Here is a 12,623-nt window from a genome sequence, read left to right on the forward strand (position 1 = left end):
GACTGAGGTCAACAAAATTGTGAAGAACTTCCAAAAATATCAAACTCCAAAGTTGCAAGACCCATTTATCTCTTTTGTGCCACCTCCTGTGAAATATTCACCAGTGTCTTGGCTTTGTCAATCATTACTGTTCTTTTTCTAGAGACTTTAAGATCTGAACTTTGACTCAATGCACCAACTGGTTTTGGTATAAACTGTTTATGATGTCGACCAGGCGAGGGTGTACCCCGACTCTCGCCCAATGTCAGCTGTGGATAGGCACAGGGGACATACAGACCATTCACACTCCCATTCATACCTATGGATATGATATTTTAATTGGTAAACTAGAAAGAAATGGGATCAGGGGAATTAGTGCTTGATTGGATCAAAAGCTAATGAAGCGGAAGAATTTTATTTTTTTTTTTAAACGTCTTTATTTCATTTTATTTGGCAATTAGGTGACAACTCATTGACAACTCATTCATTCATTTTCTACTGCTTTTCCTCACGAGGGTCGCGGGGGTGCTGGAGCCTATCCCAGCTGTCTTGAGGCGAGAGGCGGGGTACACCCTGGACTGGTGGCCAGCCAATCACAGGGCACATATAGACAAACAACCATTCACACTCACAATTTGGAGTGGCCAATTAACCTAGCATGTTTTTGGAATGTGGGAGGAAACCGGAGTACCCGGAGAAAACCCACGCATAGCTGGAAATCACACATGCAAAAATATATAAAAAATAAAAAAATATAAAATAAATAAAATAATAAAAAATATATACATATATAAAAATATATATAAGAGTATTGGATAATATTGTTTTATAATTTTGACAGCAGATACATATTTATTGTCAAGTCTTTCATGTGAACACCTTACATTAAACTGCATTCACCTTAGTTAGTCATTAGCCAGTATAAGATTAGGAATGTGCTCTATTGTGTCTTGTATAATAAGGCGAACAAGGTCTTAGATAATAAATCACTCCACGCCAGTCTAACCTTATTTGCACTACATTCTCAAAGTTCAAATTTCGTTTGAATTTAATGAACAACCTACTTGGCTGGACACAAGAAATTATTGACTCACTGACCTCACTGGCTCTTTGCTATTCGGCAGTGGCGTTTTTGTGTCCTTGTTGAAGCGTGTTTCATTTGCTGTTGTGTAATAATCCCACTGTGTTGTACTCTGTGAGCAGAGGTTTTATTTTGCTTTTAATTATTATTTTATTTATTTTGCTTTTAATTTGTTTATACATGTCTGGTGCGTAGATTCGGTCCAAGGGTCTAGCTGCCGTTTGGGTGCAGAGCGTTTGTCAGAGCAAAGGGAGGGCTTTCAGCCGTATTTATTTATAAATTATTATCGATTTAAGGTGAATGAGATGTGTTTTGTGCAGAACAAAACAGACCATTTTCAGAGAAAAAAGGTTTTGATCAATAATGGTAAAATTTGTCTGAAGACACAGTAGTAATACGATTACATTTATTGTATTGTACATAGAAGTCATTTATGTATATAATGGGTAAAATGCATACATTAATGATGAATACATACATTACAGGTTTTGCCGGTAAATATTCTTTATACGATTTCTTTAATTCGTTAACTTTTTGCTACTCTTTACTACATTCCAAATCCTGAACGCATCAAGCAGCTATCAAGTACGAGGCAGATGTCTGCCGTTATATTCATGAAAACCATCGCAAACTGTAGCTTGGTACTTAGCTAGCATCCATAGACTAGCGTCTACATGCCACTAAAACAAATGGTCTCATGCCGACAATATGTAAACATTGTTTTTTATTTTACTGGGACTTTAAATTGTAGTAAATATTGAGAAGTAACGCCATCTAGTCGATTTAGAGCTGTGTTCGGAATGGTATGTTGACGTGCTTCATTTTCTTCTCATAGTCCTCATCAAACTGTGCTGACTCTTCTGGCGTAAAATAGTTCTTCCAATCACCGACTTCTCCTGTTTAGGACCAAACGAAGAAAAGACAGATATTAGAATGTTGGACACAGAACTGACGGCAATTCATTTTAAAGCAGACAAATGTAAAGACAAATGCAAGAACTCTAATGGTCACAAGAGGCCACTGTTGCTCAATAATAGACAGATTATTCATTCATTTTCTACCGCTTATCCTCATGAGGGTCGCATGGGAGCCTATCCCAGCTGTCCTCAGGCGAGAGGTGGTCACGAGCCAATCACAGGGCCCATATAGACAAACAACCATTCACACTCACATTCATACCTATGGACAATTTGGAGTCGCCAATTAACCTAGCATGTTTTTGGAATGTGGGAGGAAACCGGAGTACCCGGAGAAAACCCACGCATGCACGGGGAGAACATGCAAACTCCACACAGAGATGGCTGACGGTGGAATTGAACTCGGGTCTCATAGCTGTGAGGCCTGCGCGCTAACTGCTCATCCGCCGTGCAGGCCGGAAATTCATTCATTCATTCATTTGCTACCGCTTATCCTCATGAGGGTCGCAGGGGTGCTGGAGCCTATCCCAGCTGTCTTTGGGCGAGAGGCGGGGTACAACCTGGACTGGTGGCCAGCCAATCACAGGGCACATATAGACAAACAACCATTCACACTCACATTCATACCTATGGACAATTTGGAGTCGCCAATTAACCTAGCATGTTTTTGGAATGTGGGAGGAAACCGAGGAGAACATGCAAACTCCACACAGAGATTGCCGAAGGTGGAATTGAACCCTGGTGTGTGAGGTCTGCGCGCTAACCACTCGACCGCCGTGCAGCCTGTTTAGGAACCTGATGCAAAAAAATATTTGAAACCGGCTGCCCAGTTCTTGTAATTCACAGGACTGATTTGGCCCCCAGGCTGCCAGTTGAATAGCCCTTGACTAGCATGATAATATTGATGTTCTGAAGAACCTTTTCTCATGAAGGCGGAGATGGACTGGTCAAAAACTGGAGGAGGAATGAAGCTGTAGTTGGCCATGGGGTTCTCCTTCATTTTCTTAAATGACGTCAGCTCCACGATTCTGCTGATGACATCATCAGGGAGGGACACATCCAGGTACCTCATGATGCGCTCCACTTCACGCCGAGGATGCTGGGTAAGAAAAAAAACAAGGTTTGATTGCAAACTAAAAAAGAAAAAAAATCATAATAATTAGGTTATTATTATGGATACAGTACCGCTTTCATGTCTTCGTAGAAGAGATAAAGGATGTTCTTCTTCTCTCGTTCCTCCCAATAACCTTTGACATGATCATACCAGGAGCCCCATGCCACTGCAGAAGAAACAGTTATTGTAGTTATTATATGGTGATTAACTTCTTTTTACGCTTCTATGACAGTTAAGAATGGTCCTTAAAGCAGCAGTTCATATAAATGTACTGTTTTATGATGCAGTTGACATACGCTCTCCACGCATGAACTTGTGGATGTAGCCCTCCCAGGGTCCAGGGTCAGGCTGGGTCATATTCATCTGATCAAAGTGGAAGTAGCTCACCATGTTGTCCTTAGGATTACGGGCCACGTAGATCACCTTCATAGACGTGATACAGGACGGCAATTAAAAACCAGACTAGAAGGAAGTTATTTAATCACGGCATTGATTAATCAGTGTCAGTGTGCGTCTAAGTCATAGCAACTTACTTTGCACTTGTTTTCCCAAAACCCCGTGGGAACCAGTTGAAATGGTAGATGTGTCTTAATAATCCTTGGGGGGTCCGTCTTCTTCAGGAGATCAAGACCTGGTCATTGGATTTACAGTATATACTGTCAATAGAAGGTGGTGCTACTTATAGGTTATCACATGGTTTGTCTGGTATCAGGCCTCGGTCTCGGGCTGATACCGGGCCTGATACCAGGCAAACCATGTGATGATCTTATTATCACATACTATAGTATTAATTGGCCCTGTACCCTAGAAACCGCCCATGAATGATACGGGAAAAGGCCGAAATGATACTGTGTCAAAGCCCAGGGCAGTGATACTGATAAAATATAGAGTTTAACCATGTCCAGTATCAGCCCCCGTAGCTGTCCACTCAGAGCGCGCTGCTCTGGTATCGTGCCCGTGAAACAACCAATCAGAGAACAGCACACGAGCGTGAACACACAGGGTTTGTTTTGCTGCCGTCTGTGCTCTGTCAACATGTCAGCGGTTGACACAATTTGGCGAAAGACAAATAGGGAAAATAGCAAACAGAATATTAGAAATTGAATGTTTTATCACCATTAATGAGGAGGACACTCTTGAAATGATCGAAAAAACTAAAAATGCAAATACAAGTCGGAAAACCAAGGGCGACCTCAAGCTTTTTTTCTGAATGGCTTGCAATTATTGTGTTTACACTGTTTAGATATAATACATGTAATAAACTGAACATTTTATGGAAACAAAATGATCTTTTGATTAAATAGTACGTGAAAATAAGCTCATGATTAAATAGTATGTGATAATAAGATCATCACATGGTTTGTCTGGTATCAGGCCAGGTATCATGACCCCAAGTGTCAGTATCAGCCCGAGACCGAACCTATAACCTATAAATAACCTATAAATATATAATATAATATAATATAACATATTATAGAATACTTAATATAATATACATATTATATATATATAACATATATTTATAGGTAATCACATGGTTTGTCTGGTATCAGGCCAGGTATCATGCCCCCAAGTGTCAGTATCAGCCCGAGACCGAACCTATAACCTATAAATAACCTATAAATATATAATATAATATAACATATTATAGAATACTTAATATAATATACATATTATATATATATATAACATATATTTAATAGGTAATCACATGGTTTGTCTGGTATCAGGCCAGGTATCATGCCCCCAAGTGTCAGTATCAGCCCGAGACCGAACCTATAACCTATAAATAACCTATAAATATATAATATAATATAACATATTATAGAATACTTAATATAATATACATATTATATATATATATATAACATATATTTAATAGGTAATCACATGGTTTGTCTGGTATCAGGCCAGGTATCATGCCCCCAAGTGTCAGTATCAGCCTGAGACCACATACTATTTAATCATGAGCTTATTATCACGTACTATTTAATCAAAAGACTATTTTGTTTCCAGAAAATGTTCAGTTTATTACATGTATTATATCTAAACAGTGTAAACACAATAATTGCAAAAATATTTCAACAATAATATTTTATCAACAGTCTTATCTTATCAATGTCTGACAATTAAAGTTCCATTAATCAAGTTTGGGTTTTTGGTGACTGGAGAAGCACTAGGCACTAAGCACTCGTGCGCTGTTCTCTGATTGGTTGTTTCACGGGCACGATACCAGAGCAGCGCGCTCTGAGTGGACAGCTACGGGGGCTGATACTGGACATGGTTAAACTCTATATTTTATCAGTATTACTGCCCTGGGCTTTGACATAGTATCATTTGGGCCTTTTCCCGTATCATTCATGGGCGGTTTCTAGGGTACAGGGACAATTAATACTGTAGTATGTGATAATCTATAATTACATGCTATACATTTGATACTGCATTGTGGTAGACAACACATAGCGACCTCCCTTGGCAACTGGAATGTAGACAACAGAGCTATTTGCTTATAATAAGGCTATCCGCATCTTTACTATATTTTGGTTGTGGTTTGCGGTCATGTTGAGGTGCACAAAAAGCCTCTTACACAACTTTTAGCCTTCTTTTAGCTCTGAATGAATGTTTGGATATTGTATTTTAACCTTCCTCTTGTGTTAGCTTTCTGGTATCATCTCTTATGTTACCGGGTGGGTTTTGACCCATGTATTAAATCAGCTATAAAATACACTAAAAACAATAAGTTACCATCAAATTTGCTTCTCATGTCTTGGTTACCTTCTTAGGCTTCCTCATCCAGGAAAATGTTGGTTTTAATACTTTTGGTGTGGCCATGTAGGCCTTTTTTTGTCACTATACCCCTCCATTTCAATTTCCAAAAATGGTTAAAAGGAACCTCAAAAGAATCATATTCATAAATTGAAGGTTGTTTTGTTACCTGGCTATTACTGAGGGATATAGAACAGCTTCACCACCAGCAATTTCTTCATCTGATTTGCATCATCTGTGTCTTCTGGAGTTGTCCTCCTGCTCATCTCAATGGTTATGCTGGTCTGTCCTCGCCCTCATTGTCACCAAAAATTTGGTCCAGATCTTGGTTCACTGTACTTTTTGCCGTTCTTTCCATGATTCAAATTGTAAATGTGAAATCAGCCAATCAAATGAGTGAATTCACCTCACATGTCTGGACATTTTTATACTGGATATACTGGTATACTGGAAAAGCGGTGAAAATGAGAATCCCCTGAAGCTTCCATGATGAGAAGAGGAGCTGGTTGTCATTGTGTTGGCTAATTGTACACTTATGATTTCAGTTTTGCCTCAAAATATTGCTTTATAATCATTATTATTACCGGATCGAAACCCTAACAATACAGTGGTCATAATTTCAACCAGACCATTTTAAAATTTAGTAAAAATTTGGTTGTATTTTGTTGAAATAGAGTTTCCTGACAAAGTCAAAAAAGCCTTGATGCAATAAACAAATTTCATGTGATTCTTTTTATGCATTAAAATGTAAAACGGGTCGGTGCCCACCCGAACACAAGAGGAAGGTTAATGCATCTTTTACTGTTTTTACTCTATTTTTATTTCTTTTTCTCTACTGTAAAGCGTCTTTGAGTACTCTGAAAAGCACTATACAAATAAAATGTATTATTATTATTATTATTTAACTGCAAACTACTGCTTTAATAATTGCTAATTGCATATTGTGCACACATAATATTGTGCACACGTAATAAAAGCCCACTATAAAACACCTAAACCAGTTTCTTCAAATCACAGCTTCCCGTCTCATGTTAACTACCTGCCAATCCTGTTTCTCCAGTGACGTGGGAAGCACAACAGAGCATGCAAGGTCGTGCTTTGTGAGCTACGGGTGTGATTGAGCTAGATTTACAGTTTGTCTTTCCCTTTTCTGTATGTGTGTGTGTGTGTGTGTGTGTGTGTGTGTGTGTGTCATGTGGCTGCCGTTGACAACCAGCCTGGCTTTGGACTTCAATGTGCTCAATGGCAGAGTCTGACTCAACAATTGTCACTGGACCCTAAAAGTTGGAGGAAATAAACTAACTGTCCAAATCTAAATACAAACATTATAATGCTAAGAGATGTATTGCACAACAAACAACACATAATAGCAACACTGGTGAATTAATGTCTGTCTGGCAGTGTCGATAATGCAATATTTGCAAAGGCATGGAGTGTTTACATCTCATTAGATTTGTTATACAGTATATCCAAAAGTTAATGCACCTGAAGGGATGGGTGGTGGGGAGCAGATCTCCAGAAAAGGACTCCGGACCGTTATGGGGGCTCTTTTACAGATTTCAGCATCTCCGTTGTGAAGAAGCAGATCCACTATCTCCTGGGTCCATGTTGTACCTTCATGTCATTCCAACAAATCACAATAAATGACATAATTTCATGTTTAAATGACAAAGAAACAATATTCAAAGTCCAACAACTAGCAGTGCAAACCATGATTGTGCTAGATGTCCTGAAATGGTAATGGTAATGGTTTTATTTCATTTGAACATGCATCATATTACAATTGAATGCATCCCATAATCAGTTCACAGTTCCACATGTCCAAAAGGAGTAGGGAGAAGCAAAGCTTATTAAATCCTACCCCTCCATCTGGTACTTTTACAATCAGTAACTGTTACATTTGTTTACTTCCTGCTTTCCTAATTTATTTTTTGTTTTAAATTTTAAATTTTAAATTTTAAATTTTAAATTTTAAATTTTAAATTTTAAATTTTAAATTTTAAATTTTAAATTTTTTATTTTTTATTTTTTATTTTGTATTTTTTATTTTTTATTTTTTATTTTTTATTTTTTATTTTTTATTTTTTATTTTTTATTTTTTATTTTACAATCAGTAACTGTTACATTTGTTCACTTCCTTCTTTCCTAATATAGTTTAAGTTTTTTTTCCATTTCGCATAATACTTCAGGTCAGTCGGTTGTAAAGGACTGACAGGAGGGTTTGTCTCCGGTTTCCTCCCACATTCCAAAAACATGCTAGGTTAATTGGCGACTCCAAATTGTCCATAGGTATGAATGTGAGTGTGAATGGTTGTTTGTCTATATGTGCCCTGTGATTGGCTGGCTGGCCACCAGTCCAGGGTGTATCTCGCCTCTCGCCCCCGAAGACAGCTGGGAGAGGCTCCAGCACCCCCCGCGATGAATGAATGAATGAATGTTTACAGTGTCCACTTTGGTAGTCCCAAATTAGTCCACAGTGAAGTAAAATTCATGTTTTGTTGAATTTTAATGACATAAACATAAGATTAATGTCTAGATCAGGGGTGGGCAAACTTTTTGACTCGCGGGCTGCATTGATATGACAAAATTTACGGGCGGGGGGGGGGCAGACTATATATTTTACACGTAACAGTCCACCTGGTATTATTGTATCTGTAAAATTGTCATGCAATCTGCTATTATTATTTATTATTTTATATTTATATTTAAATATTTTAAAAATAATAAAATATTATAATAATTACAATAAAATTAAAATAATAATTATTATATTATTATTATGTAAAATATGCAAATATAACAATAATATTATATATAATTAATATAATAATTAGCATTAATATAATAATTATAATAATCATAATAGTTATTATAATCATCTAATAATATAATAATAATAATAATTATTATTATTATTATGTGCTTGTGTCCCTTTTTTCAGGAGCACTTTGTAAACAACAGACCATGTCAAAAACCGAAATTGATAAAACCATCAAAAGGTTGGCTCAGGCCATGATGCCAGGTTGTATGTTGAGTTTAAATGAAATACTTTGGAAAGATTGGGCGGGCCGTATTCAAACACTTGGCGGGCCGGATGTGGCCCCCGGGCCGTAGTTTGCCCACCCCTGTGAATGTTTGTTGATCTAGACTCTAGATCAACAAACATTCACAGTATAATCGAATCGTATCGAATCGTATCGAATCGTATCGAATCGTATCGAATCGTATCGAATCGTATCGAATCGTATCGAATCGTATCGAATCGTATCGAATCGTATCGAATCGTATCGAATCGTATCGAATCGTATCGAATCGTATCGAATCGTATCGAATCGTATCGAATCGTATCGTATCGAATCGTATCGAATCGTACTGAATCGTATCGAATCGTATCGAATCGTATCGAATCGTATCGAATCGTATCGAATCGTATCGAATCGTATCGAATCGTATCGAATCGTATCGAATCGTATCGAATCGTATCGTATCGAATCGTATCGAATCGTATCGAATCGTATCGAATTGTATCAAATCATAACGAATCATATCGAATCGTATCGTATCGAATCGTATCGAATCGTATCGAATCATATCGAATCATATCGAATCGTATCGAATCGTATCGAATCGTATCGAATCGAATCGTATCGAATCGTATCGAATTGTATCAAATCGTCTCGAATTGTACTGAATCGCATCGAATTGAATCAAATCGTATTGAATCGTATCGCATCGTATCGCATCGTATCGCATCATATGGCATCGTATCGCATCGTATCGCATCATATCGCATCGTATCGCATCGTATCGCATCGTATCGCATCGTATCGCATCGTATCGCATTGTATCGCATCATATCGCATCGTATCGCATCGTATCGCATCGTATCGCATCGTATCGCATCGTATCGCATCGCATCGTATCGGATCGTATCGCATCGTATCGTATCGCATCGTATCGCATCGTATCGCATCGTATCGCATCGTATCGCATCGTATCGCATCGCATCGTATCGCATCGTATCGCATCGTATCACATCGTATCGATCGCTCTTCTTTCATACACCATAAAAAAGCACCAGTTCCAGCTTTTATGATGGCTAGAACAGATGAATTTGTTATGAAATGATTAGTACCTGCTTTCGGGTAGGTGGCGATGAGGAGGTCTGAAGGATCGGGACAAAAAGCTGCGACGGCGTCATAGTTGTTAGCGATGTGGTTCATGAGGGGAATCCCTCTTACTGGAATGAGGGGGAAGCGAGTGAAGGAGCTGCTGGCCTTCATGATGGCATCCGTATAGGACAGCTCTTTGTCTTCTGACATGACTGAAGTCAAAAAGTTTAGCGGAAGCGACTCAAAAAGAATCAATTACGACTCCGGCAGCGCATTCAATGTTGAGGTTCGGTCTGAAGTCAGCTGTCTTCTCGGGCTGCCGTCTGTCAAATATTTACCGGCAGCTTGACTTCGGGGATCATAAAATCCGCCACATTGGAGTCTTTTGCTGTGTAAGGTCCTCAACACACCTTGTCTGTGTTGCTATCTTACAGTTCCCTTGTCAGGTCCAGTAACATCTGGTCTCGCTGAGATCCTGCAGGCTTGGCTTACAGCCTTTCTTGACATGTGAGTCCAAAAAACACAAAAACTCTAAGCGGGTTGTCCCAACAACACTAAACAAACTCAAGAGAAGCCTTTGAAGCTCTCTGTTTCTCTGCAAACCTATGTTCTTATCAAGTGTACATGACTGGAAGTTTCACAGGGTGGACTACAGTGACCTTATGTAACATCTCTAGCTAGGCATGAATCCCACCCCCGTGGAACTACATCAGCTACTTCCTGTGTAACTTGAGAAAAGGAGGGTCTTGTCTTCGCTGTGTAGTGAAACAAACAAATGATTCCAGTCTGAACTCTACAATTAAAATGAAAGCTGAGCTGTGAATTGAAGTTGTTTATTTTAGCCTTGATGTATTTATTTAAGGAACTACAAGCGTAGGGTGCTGATACTTTTCAATGCCTTTTAAACAAAGAGCGAAAACTGCTAAAACATACCTTTGGACCCAGACTGATAAAGTGAGTAAAAGCATGACCAAATAAAACAGGTTATTAGCAATGCATTGTCGGTTTATGCAGCAGAATACAAAATGTGTTGTGAGTCTGCAGCAACTGTTTTCAATTGAAATTCCTCAATATCCTGTGAAGGGTTTAAAACAACATTGTGAAAGAAAACAATGACGTGGGCTACACAACAATGTGCTTTTCAATGCAAAATGAATTAAAGCTGAAAGCAGCGTTGAATGGGCCCTCGCACCCCCACAGAGTCGGCGGCCATATTCCTTGTCTATGTGATTTTTATGTCCAAACCTTTTCCATCAAGGATGCAGAGAAATTGAAGCATGCACTTTAATACATTTTATGGGTTAAAATGTTAAAAAAACAGTATAGTGAAAATCAATAGTAGCTATCTAAACAAAACATCATAATCTAAGTTTTGTGTTATAGGTGACAAAGCAAATAACATTCATTTTCTATCGCTTATCCTTCACGAGGGTCGCGGGGAGTGCTGGAGCCTATCCCAGCTGTCTTCAGGCAAGAGGCGGGGTACACCCTGGACTGGTTGCCAGCCAATCACAGGGCACATATAGACAAACAACCATTCACACTCACATTCATACCTATGGACAATTTGGAGTCGCCAATTAACCTAGCATTCATTCATTCATTTTCTACCGCTTATCCTCACGAGAGTCGTAGGGGGTGCTGGAGCCTATCCCAGCTGTCTTCGGGCAAGAGGCTGGGTACACCCTGGACTGGTAGACAAACAACCATTCACACTCACATTCATACCTATGGACAATTTGGAGTCGACAATTAACCTAGCATGTTTTTGGAATGTGGGAGGAAACCGGAGTACCCGGAGAAAACCCACGCATGCACGGGGAGAACATGCAAACTCCACACAGAGATGGCCGAGGGTGGAATTGAACTCAGGTCTCCTAGCTGTGAGGCCTACGTGTTAATTAGTCGTTCACATCATGGTAGGGCCTGGAACTAATTACAAAGGGATTGAGTGCAAGGCATAAGGGTATGCAGTGGTCAAACACGTGGCATTGAACTCGATTCTCCCAGCTATGTGGTCTGCGCGCTAACTACTAGACCACCGTGCAGCCGAGCAAATAACATCTCATTCATAAATTAATGTTATTTTTAGAATATAAAAACCAAAATGGGCTGCACGGTGGACAAAGGGGTTTGCACGCAGGCCTCACAACTAGGAGACACAAGTTCAATTCCACCCTGAATGAATGAATGAAAATGAAAATATCCCTGTGGTTAAGTGCCCCTTATTGAAACCTATGCACTGCATAGATTATATACTGTAACACTCTACTCTGCCAAGCATCAGACCAGACTGGCGGAACAACAGCCATTTTTTTTTATTAAGGTCCAAAGAACAATGCTTCCTAGGGCTACTGTCACGGCTGTAACCCACGCCTACAACTCCGTAACATTCGGGTTCTGCCTCACTTCCTGCCCGTCACCCCTTTTCCTTCCCAACCCCGGAACATATCTCCCCATGGCAACACGTGCGCAAATACAACACATCATACCCCTAATGGTCATTACAATACATTAGTAGACCGCTTGAGGGCGCCAAGTAACCACGACATTCAAGCTTCATTCAAACTTTTATTTTTGACTTGAATATTTTTAAGTCTAGTCACACTCAAAACACAAAAATACAAACAAATTGTTTTCTTTTTACGCGTCAA

At 39.2% G+C, this 12,623-nt stretch overlaps 1 protein-coding gene across 2 annotated transcripts; it reads right to left on the reverse strand.

Moving 5' to 3' along the window:
- Positions 1–1,444: 1,444 nt before the first annotated feature.
- LOC131109895 (sulfotransferase 1B1-like) lies at positions 1,445–10,656 on the reverse strand. Of its 2 annotated transcripts, XM_058062376.2 has the most exons (8): positions 10,380–10,656; positions 9,993–10,097; positions 7,343–7,471; positions 3,625–3,722; positions 3,388–3,514; positions 3,163–3,257; positions 2,896–3,076; positions 1,445–1,956 (listed from the first exon to the last, which is right to left on the reverse strand). In XM_058062376.2, exons 2-8 carry the CDS (start codon positions 10,078–10,080, stop codon positions 1,844–1,846), a joined length of 831 nt encoding a protein of 276 aa, XP_057918359.2. In that variant the 5' UTR covers positions 10,081–10,097; positions 10,380–10,656; the 3' UTR covers positions 1,445–1,843. The 2 variants fall into 2 exon arrangements, with proteins under 2 accessions (XP_057918359.2, XP_057918358.2); XM_058062375.2 differs by having other exon boundaries at positions 9,993–10,656.
- Positions 10,657–12,623: the final 1,967 nt, after the last annotated feature.

Source organism: Doryrhamphus excisus, unplaced genomic scaffold, assembly GCF_037039965.1.
Source record: "Doryrhamphus excisus strain RoL-2023G ecotype Guam unplaced genomic scaffold, RoL_Dexc_Guam_v1.1 HiC_scaffold_24, whole genome shotgun sequence".
In the NCBI taxonomy this organism is placed as follows: domain Eukaryota; kingdom Metazoa; phylum Chordata; class Actinopteri; order Syngnathiformes; family Syngnathidae; genus Doryrhamphus; species Doryrhamphus excisus.